This window comes from Diabrotica virgifera, chromosome 9 (assembly GCF_917563875.1).
Source record: "Diabrotica virgifera virgifera chromosome 9, PGI_DIABVI_V3a".
In the NCBI taxonomy this organism is placed as follows: Eukaryota; Metazoa; Arthropoda; class Insecta; order Coleoptera; family Chrysomelidae; genus Diabrotica; species Diabrotica virgifera.
The window spans coordinates 92,191,807-92,210,487 of NC_065451.1; the positions used below are offsets into that span (position 1 = coordinate 92,191,807).

An 18,681-nucleotide genomic window follows, 5' to 3' on the forward strand; every position below is an offset into this window, starting at 1 on the left:
TCCAGTTTAGATTAATGGATGCGAGATTCTCATGTTCTGTGTTTATACTATTATACACATATCTGTTATTTTTAATTCTATTTTATATATCTGTACATAGGAAGCATACTATCCTAAGTCACATTTTCATAATTTTACAGGAGGAGCACTTAAACATTATATTTGATGTTTGTTCAAAAAATGATAAGTAATTAATAATTGTAGTGAAAACTATTGTCGGTATTTAAAAATAGTATTATATATAGTTTGCTGTGGTATTTTGAAAGTAAAGTAAGGGTTTAAAGATAATAAAATAATGGACTTCAGATATATTACCTCTAAGTTATAAGACTCCTTATATTTATAATACACATATACTAAGTCCTCATAAATTGGTTATGTGTGTAAAAAAACTCGTCAATATTTCTTTATTTATTTTATGTAGTTATAATTAACATACAGTTTTCAAATTACATGTCATCATTATCATTAGGGTACTCGGATTCTTCGTTTGAATGTGGCAGATTTTTATAGAAATCGTGGCAATAGGATGGCAAGTATAAGAGTAAGTCCATAAGATCATTTAATTTTTGTGTTGATATAGGAATCAATTGCATATTCATTTGTGGTAAAGTTTCTGGCAAAATGATATCACCTCTTTTATTTCGTCTTAAGTCAACCATTTGAAAAGTGTCACTGTTGAATGATGTTTTATATTGAAGCATTCCAAAATTTTCTTTGGTAACACGTAAGATCACTGATTTTGAAATTAAAAATGCCCCTCTATCAGTATTTATTTTCCGATTAATAAATGGACTTGTTGAAGAATATAAGCATTCAAAATTTTTAAAATCATTGAGTTCCATGTTGATAGCTTTGTATTTATTTGAGCACTGACGAATAAATTGTTGCCAGTCCCAGGGTGTTAATATAGTTAGAGTGGGTAGTTTTTTCCGTTTCCTTTCTATATTAGCGTGTACTGAATCGGATTCCATATGCGTGTGCCCCTTTAGAAGAAATTTACAATCTATTACTTGTAGTTTGGGATATCTTTGAATGAGGTAAAATGCACACATAACTACACATAGGTTTTTGGTCTGGCCCCAACAGTTATCTGCCCATATGGTTACACATTCGACGTCAGATGAAGGAATATTTAGATCAGCCCACTTTAAAATTCCCGAAGCAATTTCATTTCCTCCTCTGTTTGCTTTGGTTTCATCCCACATTACACAATACGCAGCACTATTATATCCATCGTATAAAGTGTAATTCAAAGTCCATAATTTTCGCTTATAAAAATTTACACAATTGGTCAAATATGGCGTTGGAAGGCACTTTTGTAGATCACCAGTCAGTACTTTGTGCTTTATATTTACTTTTGTTTCGGCCATATCAATAGATTTAAATTTATATCTGTCTTCTGCTTCTTTTAAGTGCGTATCTTTCTCGTTTTCAATCAGTTGTTTCTCAGAATCATTATCAATTGCTCGTATTTTAGCTGCAAACATATGGCAGTCGTCACAAGTGTCTACGTCTGGGGGTTTAAATGTTAAATTAAATTGCTTATTAAATATATCGCGATATAGCCAGGGCTTTGCTATGTCTTCAGTAGCATCCTTATTCTCTGTTTTTTCCTGTTCGTATAATTTATACATTTTTTCAATATTTAAATCAGACCCTAAATAATTCTTTTTGGACCTTTCCCGATTGTAGTGACACTCGTATTTGGGAAAAGATGAAATATGTGATACCACAGAATAAATAATTGTTTCTGTTGTCTTATTACTTGACCCATGAGTGCCCCTAAGATCCCGTTGAACCATGCCGCCATCCTGTCGCTTTGATAAAGCAGTCTTCACTACTTGTTGTGAAATACTTAACGTGTTTAAGAACATGGTTCTACAAACTACAGTGCTATTACCGTTAATTACAAAAGAGTAAACCAAAGTATTTGATCTTAGTTTAGATTCATCTCCTGAGCGCGACCTACTTCGTTCTGTAGGTTTGGTTTGGACACAAGATAATATAAATTGCCTTTTGATGTTATAATCTGCTGTATCATTCCAATATTTTTTGAAAATATCTTCCCTTTGAGCTTCAGATAATTTTGAACCACATTTCATGCGGCAAGATGTTCCGCATGACACTTTTAAGTTTTTGCAAGGGACATTCTTACCCTTCTTACTAACATAGGCCCTTCCACCAGCATAGTTTCTTTTTCTCTCATTCGCTTTCCAGTTAAGAACATGTCGTGTTCGTTTCTTTCCTGTTTGCTTTATTTTTGTTTTATTGACGACTTTTCTTTTGGTCACTAGACGATTGGGATTTCTAGTATTTTCTACTGTATTAGGTAAAGAGTCTGGTATAGCATTAGATGTACTTGGCACACCTTCTGGAAATGCCGATAAAGGTACAGGAAACCTACTTCCACTTTCATCTGAATCAGTGTCCGAATCTGGTTGATAATCTTTATCCTTTATTGAGTCATCGCTGTCACTTAAATAAAGGTTGGCACTTTGTACCACAGAACTTTGTTTAGAGTGATTTTCTTCTGCAACACTAGCCGATTTGATGGCTGCGTCTTGGCCGCAGCCATCGCTAAGTTCGTGATGTGGTAGGGTTTCTTCATCTTCACCTACAATAGAAAGTTTCGTTACAACTGAAGCAGAGTTTAAATAAAATGATTATTATTAAAGATATTTTTATTAACATTTAGAAAAGCAGTAAATATTGCATTTATTTTTTCACGACTGACTGAAAAAAATAGTAAATTAGTGATAAAAACTTACCTTTTTGTAATCTGGGGTCTGTATTTAAAGACGTAGGTATGTCGGAGAGCGACAAATCTAATATTCTTAAACTTCTTTTGCGAAAAGCCATTGTTAAAGCAATAAAAGACTCACTAAATACCTTCTCTAAAATAACACGCTTTCGACTTTAAATCTGTTATCTGTTTGCTATGTTGGTACGTTAAAAACTAAATATTATATTATTTTCAGAATGCGCCTGTCTGTCATTAATGACGATTTTTCGTTAAAATACTGCTTAGTACAACCTAATAAATTAAGTAATAATTAAATCCAATCTCCAAAAGACATAAACACAATAAATTAGGACGGCCTGTAAACCATAAAATTACTAAACCAATATTCTAAACAGTTACCACTTGATGTGCACTTAATATACTATGCATTTAACTTGAGTTTGTTTTAAAAAGATTAAGTTCCACGAAAATGCACACGTGTGTGTATATTATATTATATACTTGATATATTTTCCTTGAGAGGCATATAATCCTATAATGGACTTAGGATGCGGTTCATAATATTTCATTTGTAGGAATATAAGTTTAAGTCCAGATAAGATTATATACCTCTAAAGCAAACTGGACATAGTATACATAGTTTCTCGTCTAATTTCGTTTCTAAAAGAGTTTGGACTTAGTATAGTATTCCCCTGAATAATATAGGGTATTCCGATCCCAGTTATGCAATAATGTATTTTTCTGAAAAAATGGACTTAGGATAGTATGCCTCCCATATACAGATATATCATTATGTATGTGTAAATGTGTGTGTGTGTCTGTGTGTGTGTGTGTATGTGTGTGTGTGTGTGTATGTGTGTGTGTGTGTGTATGTGTGTGTGTGTGTGTGTATGTGTGTGTGTGTGTGTGTGTGTATGTGTGTGTGTGTGTATGTGTGTGTGTGTGTATGTGTGTGTGTGTGTGTATGTGTGTGTGTGTGTGTGTGTGTGTGTGTGTGTGTGTATGTGTGTGTATGTGTGTGTGTGTGTGTGTGTGTGTGTGTGTGTGTGTGTGTGTGTGTGTGTGTGTGTGTGTGTGTGTGTGTGTGTGTGTGTGTGTGTGTGTGTGTGTGTGTGTGTGTGTGTGTGTGTGTGTGTGTGTGTGTGTGTGTGTGTGTGTGTGTGTGTGTGTGTGTGTGTGTGTGTGTGTGTGTGTGTGTGTGTGTGTGTGTGTGTGTGTGTGTGTGTGTGTGTGTGTGTGTGTGTGTGTGTGTGTGTGTGTGTGTGTGTGTGTGTGTGTGTGTGTGTGTGTGTGTGTGTGTGTGTGTGTGTGTGTGTGTGTGTGTGTGTGTGTGTGTGTGTGTGTGTGTGTGTGTGTGTGTGTGTGTGTGTGTGTGTGTGTGTGTGTGTGTGTGTGTGTGTGTGTGTGTGTGTGTGTGTGTGTGTGTGTGTGTGTGTGTGTGTGTGTGTGTGTGTGTGTGTGTGTGTGTGTGTGTGTGTGTGTGTGTGTGTGTGTGTGTGTGTGTGTGTGTGTGTGTGTGTGTGTGTGTGTGTGTGTGTGTGTGTGTGTGTGTGTGTGTGTGTGTGTGTGTGTGTGTGTGTGTGTGTGTGTGTGTGTGTGTGTGTGTGTGTGTGTGTGTGTGTGTGTGTGTGTGTGTGTGTGTGTGTGTGTGTGTGTGTGTGTGTGTGTGTGTGTGTGTGTGTGTGTGTATATGTGTCTGTGTTTATATACAAATTAATCGTTGTTTAGGTATATACATGTATATGTTGTTTTATTTATATTTATATATTTTACATCAAGTGTGTGTGTATGTTCATGTGTGTGTATGTTCGTGTATGTGCGTATGTGTGTGGATCTGTGTAAGTGCATGTGTATGAGATCCAGGCCTCAGATAGATTCTGTTTGCCACGGATTGTGCTATTTTTATCTATATGTTTGTCTGTGTTGTTACTTTATACAAATTGTTTTTACATTACTATGTATTTATTGTGTTATTTTTTTAATCATATCTAAGTGTTAATCAGAACAAGTCTAATGTGCACATATATACGCTGGTATGTTTTAACGAGATGTTTTATTTTTTATTAATTAAAACAACTTTCCCAAACCCATCTCCAAGTATTGTTTATCCATCAATTAATTAATCAAACGTTATAACTAATTATCAACAAACAAATTCAAAGAAGGTTCAAAAAAGTTCTTATTTTTTCGCGTTATAGTTGGGCACCCTGCTATTCGTATCGAGCATGCGCACGTATGCTAGTACGCATGTTAGTCTCGAGTAGAAGCGTGCTTACGCTCTAATTCTTTCTCTTTTGGTTCAAGAATTGGGAACACATCACATTCTGTCCACGTGTTGACGAAATCTCAACGGCTCATACACGTTGGGACGCAATACTTGGCAAATTGTTTGCTTACATATTTTATAAAGTTTTATATATATTGCAGGAAACATATTGCAGGTATAATTACCTATGTCTTTTATATAGTTTGGGTTTATCTATTTTATATATTTTGGGGTTGGTGTTTTATTGGAAATCGTCCTCTCTCCCAAGGCAAATGTTCCGCCACTAATGTTCCGCCACTGCTACTGAAGTATGCTGATAGGTCGTTAGTTAACACGACATAATATATCTTGCATTTAACAGATAGCAGATAGTCGAAGATCACGGTTAGTAAATAGACAGATTGTCTGGTAACTTTCCACCAATCAGCGCAGCGTGGAGAATCTAATGGCGGGAGTGACGTCACTCAGAATGCTGCATTCAAATTCATTCACTTCACTTATTGAAATGAACTCGGAAAGTAGAAATGATTGAAAATATATTAATCTATGTATATTGAAACAAAATACGTTTGGATTTTTAATGACTATTTATTTCGTATATTCTTTAAAAAATGTGGGAGATACCTCTCCTTCATTTCCAAAGTTCTCTAATATATGAACTAAGACGGTTTATAGTATCTTCTTTTTCTAAAAGTTTCTGTTGAAATTTCAAGTTTACTTCTTTCACGTTGCTTAATTCTCTTTTTAGTATATCCAATTCTGATTCTTGAAATTTTTTATTACATGAAGATATTTCTGGTAAATCAATATGTTGGGTAGGAGTATTCATTGGTAGTACTTGTATCTGCTCCTCTTTTGTATTTTGTAAAATGATATGTTCGACAGCATCTTTGTTTTCTTTCCTGGCCATGCGTTTTGACCTCATACTAATTTCTTTTACATCATCTTCATTTGGCAATAGAAATAACGAGGGGATTGCTGAAATTAAAAGTTTTAATTAGAACTAAATACATGAAGTTATTATTAATGATATTTGTTTGTTTTTGACTTAATTTTTTAAAACTCAATCACAAAAATATCTCGACGTCAATGAATTTTTCGAACATTTAAAAGACTGCCTACCTAACATCTTTTTTTAGCTTTTTAGGTTGGATGTTTAATAGTTTAGCTTTCAAAGCATCCTCATAATCTTCCATGCGAAAGTATATACTAAACACCCTTTTATTGACACAGGACCACTTATCCTTCCTATAACACTTGCTGATCCATTGCTTTTGAATTTGTACATTTTTTGGAAATGTAAGCAACATTAAATTCCTTCCATCCTCTTTGAACTTTTTTGAATTGTTTTTGCATTAATCCCAATGTTACCTTTACTATAGAATACAGCAAAAAGAAAATCCTGTAATAGTCCTAGTAATGATGCTTAAAATAGGACAAAACCTCGCAATTTCTACAGAATGGATCGACTTGCTGGAAAATTTGAGAATAAGTAGTGGATAGTCCAAGGATCAAAATCTATATGATGCCGAAAGGTGCTTTTACCACAGGGGTGGTTGCCACCCCATCTCGGGGGTGGAAATTTTTTATTATATTTTAATCACAAAAGTTGGTAAAAACGTTCATTTTAAGCAAAAAAGGTTCTATACATTTTTTTGATAAAATTGATAGTTTTCGATTTATTCGCTATCGAAAGTGTTAGTTTTATATCGAAAAAATCAATGTGTCCAATAGGTTTTCTGCTAATAACTCGAAAAGTTTTCGTTTTATCAAAACAACTTCACTTAACAAAAATGTACCTTTTAAAAAAATAAATAAAACCGTTTTCTTAAATTTTCTTTAAGACCAATAGTAATCGAGCTATACTTTATTATATGTTGGCTCTTCTTCGTCAAATGCTAAATTTTGTAGTTTCAAAGTCAAAAGACGGGAAAACAATGCATTTTTCGAGGACAACTTGTTCAAACTAATTTAAAGTACTTAAAAATATTTATCTCCACAAATAAAAAAAGTCTCTGGCTCAAAAATTAAGTGACTTATAATGAAAATAATGCGAGTCCCTATTTATTTCAGCGAAAAAGTGATCGCAAGCAACCCCCTAATCACTACCCTAATTAAAAGTAGTCATTGACCTTATTTGGTCTTTTTTATTTATGTATTATTGATAGATTTTAGAAGTTTGACTTCTAAAAGGCTTAGAAGACTTCTTCGGCTTAGAATGATTAGTTTAAAAAAATGGAGTTAAAAGCGAATAACGAAAATTTTCCTCCTAATAGTAAGATTAGCATCAGAAATACGAAAAAATGTTTAATTAAGAAATTGTAGCTTATTTAATTCCCAAGAATTTGGTTTGCAAAAATTTGTTCTACGGCAAATATTGAGTGAGGTATTGACAATTAAAACTTGTAATAACATCCAAAAACCACCTTTACCAACCCTTTCAAAGTCACTTCTTTTTGTGTCTGAGGATTTTAAAAAGATTTAATATTAACAGGCTTATTAGAGATCTTGTAAAAACCTACAAAATTATTGTTTACCAAACTTCCTAAGATAAAAAATAAAAAAGTAACGGTTAAAAAATCAATATATTTTTTTCAAAAAAAAAGAAATCCAATTGAAAGCATAATAATATAAGTTAGCGGTGCTTTTAGTCATTGGCTTTATTAATTGTTATTTATTTCATACAGAAGTAAAAACTTCGTTTGTACAATGGTATAAAATAGTTTATTAAAAACCATTAAAAGTCATCCAAAAGGATTCGCAAAACGTTTTCGATCTAGATCAGATCATCTTCAGTGTCTAGAACGAAGTATTTCCACGTTAGAATGAATGCAAAAGGTTAAAATTGTGACTAGTTGAAGAAAAAATGTGGTAATACTTACGTTCTGCTTAGTACATGAAACTAGCAACCTTATGAAATTGGTAACATCGATAAATAATATGGTTTACATGATAACTATATAATATTTATAGCGACTCCAAGTCGATGTTAAAAAATTAAATGTGTTAGGAGTGCTCAAAGGGCAACATGGTTCCCTGCTCGATAAAAACTTGTAGTTCTTGCCAGTTCAATGGACACAGACCAACAAAAGTGAAGGAGATGACAATCCAACTATTAGACAGAAGCGACATGGCAAGACAGGTAGTCAATTTTTGGTTATGAATTTAAAAATAGTGTTGTTTAGAATTTAGATTATTAGTTAAACTGAATGTAGATTAATAACTGTATTAAAGTGAAATTTAAATTATAATAAATTACTCTCTATTACAGAAAGAACTGTTGTTAATGTTAAATTGATAAAAATATTACTCATAGTAGAGTCAGTGACGTCACTGATGACAGTTTTGAAATTAAGACGAAAGTTTAATTTAGTTTGAAATAAAAAGTGAAAGAAAAATAATTAAATAACTTAAAGACCTACAAAGGTAAGGTACACAGTAATGTTGTAAAAATAAAGGAGTAATGTTGTAAAAATAAAAAGAGTATGGTTGATTGCCTATTATTGTGGTTGTAATGGTTGTTAACAAATTGAAAAAATATTTTAATTTAATTTATTGTCTGAATTAGTGAAATGATAATTTGAAATCTATAGAAGGTAATGGAGTAAACAGATTGAAATGGATGAAATATATATTACTGTAAAAGTTTTAACGAGAGCAGAGTGATTGTCAGAAGCAAGTTGAAAACAAGAAAAGGTGGTTGCCTGATATGATAGTTTGAAAAATATAATTTTAATTAAATTACTGAAAGAATAGTATGTATTTATTGATAATGACCTAAAAGATGTTAAAAAGTCAGATAAACTAAAATTATGAATAACAATAATCTAAATAAAGAGGGAATAACATGATTGATAATATCAAAAATGTAAAGTGAATTATGTGTCAAATAATTGTAATTTTGAAACGGAATAGATGAAGTTAATGAGTTATAACATAGGAGGCAACCAAACAAAATCGTTAGCGTGTGAGTGTACATTGGAATGATAGTTATATAATCCAGGTTGAAAGTTGGGGTTATTGTCGATATGAAGCAAAAATCTAGATGAACTAATTCACTGAATTGGTAAACTGAAAATTTGAAATTGTATAGTTAGTAATAGAGTAACATATTGAAATATTGTCGAGGGTAATTAATAAATGGTGTTGAAAAAAGAAAAGAATAACTAGAGCAAGAAATGCAAGGGGAACCGAAAAAATCAGAGACGCGAGGCATGACAATATAACTCTGTGGTTGGGAAAATTTATGAAGGAGGGTTGGAAAAGAACGAAGGTAAACTGTGTTAGGGATGGCAATATAACTTTGTGTTTGGGAAAGTGCATGAAGGAAGATTGGAAATGAAAGAAGGTAAACTGTGTTAAGGATGGGATAGTTAAAAGGGGGAAGAGAAAGAAAAGAAACCAAGGGCATGTTGAAAAATGTGTTAATGGGTGATTAGTAAGGAAATAATAAATGTTAGATGCTAGTGGGGTGAATGGAAAGAGGAAACACAGTAAAGAAAATGATTAAAAGAAAAAGAAAGAAAAGAATGGGAAAATTATAAAATAGATCAAATTTTTGTTAGGGAAATAATTGTCGGTGGATAGGAGTAAAAGGTCGATTTAAAGTAGTTTGACGGTTAACGCATTTGGGGCTAGTCCTCATGTCTATAGAAATTTCAAGGATTACAAATCCAACCGTAAAGAGTTCTTATCCTGGATGTTATAAATTAATTTGACACCATCAGGGATGGTAAGATGGTGTTTGTTAACTTTAAGGTGATGGGAGAAAGCTGATGTATTGTCTCTTTTGGAATGTTCGGCAGATTTGGTTGAAAGTGATCTATAAGTCCTACCTATATAGGAAGCGTCGCAATCAGAACAAGTCAACCTGTAAACTCCACTACGGTCCATATAGTTTAATGTATCTTTAGTATTTGTTAAAAAATGATTAAGAGTATTTCCAGCTTTAAAAGAAATATGTATGTTATCAGAAGAGTTGGATATAATGCGTTTAATCTTTCCAGATAAGGTGGGGTTGTGAAATGGTAGTGACCTCTAAATTGGGGAAGAAGAAGAAGCCTGACGATCAGTACGTGTTGCCAGTTCTGACATACGGAACCGAAACTTGGGCTTTTAACAACAGCATAGTCCACAAACTTCAAGTGACTCAGAGAGCTATGGAACGGAGAATGCTCAACATTAAGCTCAGTGATCGCAAGTCCAATAAAGAGATCAGAAGGCGATAAAAGGTGACAGATGTGATCCAGAAGGTAGCCATGTTAAAATGGGACTGGGCAGGACACAGGGAGAATGGAAGACAACAAGGCGAATTCTCGAGTGACGACCAAACCAAGCAAAAGAAGTAGAGGACCTCAGACAAAATGGACTGATGACATCAAGCGAATGGCTGGCCACGAATGGATACAAAAAACAGCAGCAAACAGATATGAATGGACACACCTAAGGGAGGCTTACATCCGACGATGGATGGAATAGCTGTTGATGATGATGAGTAAGTTTCATGTCAGCTAATATATTTGTTATGTTTCAATAATTTTTTCTTTAATTCTGGACCGTGTTACGGGGGGAATTACCCTATTCCCCCTTAGATCCGCCGCTGTTCAGTAGTTTTCTAAAGATAAGGCGGAACTGCAGCTATGTTGGTATTTGATAAGTCTGAACGAGTCATGAAAACATGATAATTCTTATGTCGCTGTAGCAACACATTTTCTATCACACTTCTTCAGTTTTCTGAGTACTTTTCTGAGGTTTTCTGAAGACTAAAATACGTTGCATCTATTTTTAGCCATGAATTCATATGTAACACGCAAATATGCATGAAGCACATCAGTCTGTCTTCTTTCAATAATAGATATTTTCATTCACTTGACCGCGAATTAGTGCACTTAACGTAAACCGAGTACCTACCTGAATTTAAGAACAGAAGGCTGTAGCTCGAGAATAATAGTTTTTCAGACATAGGTGCCATGGACTTTTTTAATCTCTTCACTGAGCATTTTCCTTCCTATATTTCTAATTTCCATACTTCTTAAGTCTTCCTCCACTTGTTGTCTCCATCTGAGTTTAGGCCTGCCTCTGGTTCTTTTACCTGGTGGTATCCATTCGGTTATAACTCTTAACGGATTGTTCTTCTCTCTTCTCATTATGTGTCCATACCATCTACTTCTCTGTGCTTTTATTGCTCTAACTATGTTCTCTTGACCCAACCATTCTTGTATTTCGTGGTTTATCGATTGCCTTGCATCCTCTTCGTTTTCCCTCTTGGGTCCTAGAATTTTGCTCACAATTTTTCTCTCAAAAACTTTCAGCTGCTCTTCTTCTCTTGCTGTTAATGTGAATGTCTCCAAAGCATATAGCACTATTGGTCTTATGGTCGTTTTATAGATTTTCATTTTTGTATTTCGGCTTATCTTCTTATCTTTGAAAATTTTTTTGTTTCTGTAGAATGAATTTCTTGGAAGGTTTTCTTTAATGCCCTTTTTTCTGTTGCTACTATGGTTATATCGTCCGCATATCCAATTATCTGTACTGTATTTTTATTTATAGTTACTGCGTTTGACAACTTTTTTATTATCTTGTCTAATGATAGAATAAATAGTACCGTTTAGAGCGCATCTTCTTGTCTTACTCCATTTTTTTATTTTTATTATTTCTGTTCTTTCTTCCGGTGTCTATTGTTGCTTGGGAATCTCGCATTGTCATTTCTATCATTCTTATAATTTTATTTGGTATTTTGCTCTCTTGTAAGTCTTGGATCATTTTTCTTCTACTTAGTTTGTCAAAAGCCTGTTTAAAGTCTAGGGAAAGTATATGTACTTCTCCGTCGTACTCGTATGTTTTCTCTATCGCTTGTTTTAGTGCATGGATAGCATATATCGAGGATCTTCCTTTTCTGAAACCGTGGTGGTCTCCTATGCTTTGTTCTGTGTATATTGTTAGACCGTCTCAAATTATACCAGTCGTTACTTTATATGTTACATTCAGTAAATTAATTGCTCGGTAGTTTTTACATATCCTGTGGTCTCCTTGTTTTGGTATTGTCACAATAGTTCCTTTCTTCCATTCTTCGGGCATTGTTTCCTTATTCCATATATTCTGTATTAGTTCTTTCTGTATAGTGCCTCACCCCCGTATTTTATAAGTTCTGCACATATTCCGTCGTCTCTCGCTGTTTTCCCGTTTTTCAGTTTGCATGTTTTATCTTTTACTTCTGTATAGGTCAATTGTTCTTCTTCACCTTGTTCCAGGTTTTCTCTTCTTCTATATCCGTTTCTTGATACATTTCTTCGAAATACTTCTGCCATGTTTCTGCTTCTATGGCTACATTAGCTGTCCGTTTTCTACTACCTAGCTTTAAGTATTGATACAGTGGTTTTGAATTGTGTCTCTTATTTTCTGTTTCTATCTCGTTCATAATTTCGTCTACTTTTTTATTTTTCTTTGATTTAACCAATTTCTTTGTCTTTTTCCTTTGATCTTGGTATTTTTCTCGTTCCTCTTCTTTGCCTGTGCTTAGCCATTTCAATCTTATTTTATTCTTTTCATCCACTGCTAGTTTGCACTCTTCGTCAAACCAATTGTTTCTTCTTTCTTTTTGCATTTTTCCAACCACTTTCTCTGCTGCTTTGTTTATTCCTTCTTTGATTTTTCCACTACTCCTCCATTTCTTGTTCTTCCTTGGACTGCATATCTGCATTTACTTCTTCTACAAATCTTTTTACTCCTTTATCTTTCAATTTATCTACGTCCCATCTTCCCTGTGCTTTTCGTCTTTCATTATTTGTTGTTTTTATTTTACATTTTGCAATCACTAGCATATGGTTCGAATTGATGTTGGCCCCTCTGAGATCTCACGTCATTTATCGACTGTTTGTGTGACTTTTTAATAAGTACATGGTCTATTTGATTCCCCTCCAGACTGCCTGGTCTCATCCATGTTATCTTGTGTATGTTTTTGTGTTTATATCTCTTGCTATTTATGTCCATGTTTAATGCCGCTGCTAAATTACATAATCTTTCTCCATTATTGTTTTGTTGTGCTATGTAATGAGTTTTCCCCTGCAACCTCCCTGAAGCATTTTTATTTACCTATTTGTGCGTTTAAATCGCCTATAATAATTAATATATCTTCTCCCGGGATTTTTTCGGCATTTTCTTCTAGTGTTTCATAGAACTGTTGTTTTATTAAGTCATCACTCAGTCAGTTTTTTGACGAGAGATTAAATGTAGCACTCGGCTCCATTAAACACGCATGCGTTGTCTCGTGACAGGCATATGACAGACGTCAGTTTTTTTATTTTTGTATTATTTATTTACATATTTTGAATTTGTTTTTTATGTTGTGGTGTGGTGTAATGTGAAATGGTTTATGGCACTCTATTTGTAGATCCATAAAATATACTGTATACTGCATATTTGAAATGTAATGAATAATACCTTTTTTAATATAGTTTTAAAGAAAACAAATGTCCACTTATATTTTTTCCATGACTTTTTCTATATTTCTATCACAGAAGAAATTTATCTTGTTGGTTTTATTGTAATAAAGAGTATTAGAAAACATGTCAAAAGTACATAACATTAATAAATGAAAAATAAACCATAATCAAAAATAAAATTGGAGCAGCTAAACACTGTTTAGCTTTGGTGTAGAAGATACTTTGTTATCAAAACAGTATAAAATATTTTGGACAATGAAATTAAGGTGATACAAGCAAGTAAAGAAAATCTTACACTACAAATCATAATAAAATCAAGAGCTTCTATTTCTAACAGCTACAGAGAAAAGATATGAGCTCAAACACCGATTTGAAAAATAAAGTTTACTTACTGACATACATAATCCTTAAATACTTACTTGTAAGTATGTGATAATTTATAATGTCAGTCGAAACAGCAATTTATTTATTTGTCATCTCAGTATTCAGTATCACATCATGGTGAAAATTATAAGTAATAATAATTAATAGATGTACAGAAGTAAAGTGCATAGTATTATAATATTAAATGGATGGTGATACAAAAAAGCAATGGTTATAAAACAACCCTAAATTTTCATCATTTAATTGATTTCTTCTAGAAATTTTTATTGCATCTCTAGTGGTACCTAGGTAGGTATACATAAAATTAAAAATCTAACATTTAATTAAGTATAAACAGAATACATTTCTGAATCAACTTTATATAAAAATTGTTTATCAACTCATCACATTTCTCAGATTTTAAGTGGTATATTTTTGTCTAAAAATAGTACAGTGGAACCTCGATAAGTCTGATTAATCGGGACCGAGGCTGATCTGGGTTAGCTGAAGAATATTGTAAAAATTAATAAAACATGGTATACTTATAGATAAACTCTAATATAGTTGCAAAAACATGAAATACATATGCACAGTACATCTAAATTACATACAGTTGTAGGTATACAGTATTGGTCATTTCTTGGTTTAAAATTCAGTCAAACTGAAAAAATGTTTGTTTTGTCTGATGAGAATCGGCCTGGGTTATCAGACGCCGACTTATCGGGGTAGCTGTAGCTTCACTCCAACAATTATTTTTGCTCTTACTAGAGCATATTTTATACAATTCGGTTTTTTTCAAAACCCTAATACTTGACTGAAAAGTGGTAATTTAGTTACAACTTCTAGAGCTTTAATAGTATAAACTTTTTCTAAACAGTCATTATTTATATCTACTATAAAAATAATGTAGAAGTGGATCAGCCCCTTCTAATACACTAAACATATATGTTTAACTATAATATGTCTTCATGATTAAAGTGTACAAACAAGGAAAATGCTGTAATTATAATCCTTCGTAATTATTTACCTTCAAAAATACTTAAATGGCTGAATTACTTTTAATTTAACCAAGGCCCGGTCTTTTCACCTCCGAATAAATAGTTAACGGGAAGTTTATTTGACAGATAAAAAAGTAGCGTCTTTTCACTCTGGAATAAAGTTATCCGACAGATAAATTGACGTTAAATATCAAATATTTAACTGCCGAATAAAGTACCGAATAAGAAGTTATCTGGAAGATAAACTTTGCTTTTTGTATATTTCATGGTTTCTGGTTACCGCGAAACTAAAAATATAACCTAAAATCTTATAGGTCTGATTGAATTTATTGCAAAAGTAAAATTTTGTTGTTTCTAAAATTTCTCAATCACAAATTTTATGTTATTTTGTTTTTATACATACCTACTGTAATTTTTTGAGCAGAGTTATTAGATATTAAATTATTAAAGATGGGTTATAATTTGAGAAAATTATAATAGGTATGTATTATTGTATACCTACCCAACTTTATTCATTTACAAAGGAAAACAAGTTGTAAAAAATAAAAATAGAAATAGTTTTTTATCCCATCTTGCATAAGTATCTATCTTAAAGTTACCCACCAGAATAATCTGTGAAACATGAAATTGGTAAAAGTTTTACCTCTAGTTTTGTTAAAAAATTGTTTAGTTTTCTCATTTTTAAAATAATGATTTCTTTGAATTGCCAAATATTTTACGATTTCAAAATGAAAGGCATTGATATAGTAACTAGAATTAAGTATGCACATAAGTATGCTCCAAAACAGTAGATACCTACCTTGAAAAATAAAGCTGCAGAGTTAAGTATCCAAAACATACTGGGTGTATCATGAAATTCTCAAAATTTTCAATAAATCTATAGAATATAGGAAGACTGATTTTATATTCTGACAATTTCGTAATACTCCCTGGATATGTTTTAAATAGGTACCTTCTTACTAATCGCTACCTACATTCTAATACCACGTATGAGGATTTTTAGGTGAAACGAGTTAGAGGTTGATTCTGAGTGTATTGCGCAGGCTATACTGAATGATTCTAATCCCAAGTACGAGAAAACATTATTTCTCGTACTCTTGTAAAATTACCACTGCATCTGTTTCATTAGCTAGCTTGTCTTTATTTAAACTTGTTTTCTTTACATACAAATAAACAGTTTTCCACTAATTTAAAATTTATTTACCTCTTGTTCAAGTTCTCCAGTAAACTTTTTCACCATAATCAATGTTTTCTTTCTAAAACAATATTGTTGTCTGATTAAAATATGGAAATGTATTTCTAAATTATGACTAGGACTTTATATACTTATTTTTTTAAGTTGTAATTCTTTGATTTACTTACATTTCCTTCTTCCAAAATGGAAATAAAATCGATAAAATCCTCTTGATTATGTGAATCTAATTATAATCAAACTTACTTTTAAGCTTATCTACCGGATAACTAACTGGAACATAAATTGACGTGAAAAGACGGGTACATTTTATCTGGCGAATAAATATTTATCCTCCAGATAGCTAACTGCCAGATAAGGGCATATTTATTCGGAGGTGAAAAGACCGGGCCCAAAACATATGTATTAATGAGGGACTTAAATTGTCTAAATTAATTCGAAATGAATTTAAATTATGTAATCATATCTGTTGGACTGTAAACCAACATATTGGACTGATGATCTGAAACGTTGTCTTAGGAATGGGCTCAAGATCGAAACAGATAGAAAATTAGGGAGAAGATATATGTCCAGCAGTGGATTAGGGAAGATTGAATGATGATGACGCATATCTGTGATCCTCATTTGCCTTTTTTGATATAATAGTTGAATCGCCTTCTAAGAAACGTGATATTTCTGTACATTCATCAATATTAGGATTTTTAAGAGTCCTATCATATCGTCGTTTGTTCTGAGTAGAGAAAAATCTTTTTTGTGGCTCTATGTTCTTATTAATTGAAATTTCATTTGTATCCCTAAAATTATTATCTAAAACAGTTGATTGTGATATGTCCATTAAGTTTTCGGCGGTATTTAAGTGATGTAAAATTTGAGACAGAATATTAGCTTGTATTGCGTGGACATCTGTATCGTGTAGTTTTGCTTGCAAACTTGATAGCTTTTTCATGATTTTTTCTTTGGTTTGATCTATAGTAGGATTACAACTGCTTAAAAAATGTACACACGTGTTTACAGATTCCTCACACTTCTCTATTACTGAGTCACTTTCAACCGTTCCAGAATTTGTTTTGTTGATAGCAACAAAATGTATATGTTTGCAAATTGATTTGTTTATAAAGTTATCTGGACAACTGCAAGTATATTGATGAATACAAATATTGCAAAAGGTACAAGTGAAATTACAACACTTTGATACGTCACAATGTTCTTTCACTGTATACTGTTTTGCATTATGTTCAAGGTTCCACATTCCCGGAGTTTCTAAAATCATATTAAAAGTTGAGCTTATTGCTATTCTATGTCGTTGTATTGTCTCATGATTATTAATATTATGCTTACCCTTGGTAAGCTTAATTAGCCTACCCACAATTTTATCACGTACATACTTCAATGTAGCATGCAGTCCTTTATCCAATCTTCGAACCCGCTTACCATCTAAATAAAAATATTTAATGGCTTTATGCATACCTTCCAAACGCATATTTGTATTTATACCACAATTCTGTCGGTAACAATATGCCCACTTTTCACAATTACTAAAATAGTATTTTGCAAAGTATTCTCCAAAACGTTTTGTATCTTCATCATTTGCCAACTGCTGAAGAATAATTTGCAACTTATTGGGAAATGTGGAAACTTCAACATGTTTCTGTAGAAGTTTTAGTGTCTTATAAACCCATTCCTTTTTTTCTTTTCCTATGATTTTTGATAAGTTACTCTGCCAAGCTCTATCAATGTGCCATGAACAATATAACTGATGCTGTGCATCACCCATTACCTCAGACCATGCATTATAAAACACACATGTAATATCAGACATAAAACTTTTACACTTAATTACACCAACTTTTTGCTTAATTACTAGAAAAAATAACTTATGTACATGTGTGTCCTTTTTGTTGCTGAACATAAAGGCTACAGGGAAACTTTCGTTAAATTCGTCAATAACCATGACAGTAGTCATTTCAAAGTCATAGTTATTGAGTCCATGGGTACTGTCAACTGCTATGACATTTGCTCCAAATTTCATAAGAAGAGAGGCTTGTACATCGTTCATTATTATTAGTATAAAATCACTCTCTGTAAACTGACTGGAAAGCTGTCCTTGCTGTTTATAGTACAAAACAGGATTATTGGCTAATCCCTTGCACTCCTCCACCCACAAATCAACACTAACAGCATCCTGTTTGTGCTTCACTCCTTCATTGATATTTAAATTGTAACTTCTTTTTATATTATCCACATCCTGCCTTGATAAAAGATCGCATCTCTTGATATCACGAGAAATATTTTTTCTGCGGTCATCAAGTATTCTAAAAATCATTTTTAAGATTACCTACCTACATACGTCAGATTTTAAATAGTGTGTCCTACCTTGTTGTGGAAACACCGTTAATCAATTTTGCTGCAATTTCTTGTTTATCAGCAGTACAAAGTCGTAGATGTTCTAAGTCTTTATCATGCCTATAATGATTTACAATACGAGTCATAATGTAATTTCCTTGACCTTTTGTCAGTGTCATTTGACTGATAGGTACACGAGTAATTTAGTTTCGCTGTTCCCTGCTTTTTACACTTCTTTTTAGAGATGTGTACTCTTTTGTTCTAGATTTTCCTAAAATATATGGGTACTTATTTATATTTTTTAAGAGCTACTATAAATTATTTAACAATAT

At 32.6% G+C, this 18,681-nt stretch overlaps 1 protein-coding gene across 1 annotated transcript; it reads right to left on the reverse strand.

Moving 5' to 3' along the window:
• Window positions 1–16,586: 16,586 nt before the first annotated feature.
• LOC126891116 (uncharacterized) lies at window positions 16,587–18,329 on the reverse strand. The gene has a single exon (XM_050660296.1). The coding sequence runs from the start codon at window positions 18,327–18,329 to the stop codon at window positions 16,587–16,589; it is 1,743 nt and encodes a 580-aa protein (XP_050516253.1).
• Between the last annotated feature and the right edge of the window lie 352 nt (window positions 18,330–18,681).

Bases quoted from the DNA above. Each gene is read 5' to 3' on its own strand.
- LOC126891116 (XM_050660296.1), bottom strand. From the start codon at position 18,329: ATGATTTTTAGAATACTTGATGACCGCAGAAAAAATATTTCTCGTGAT.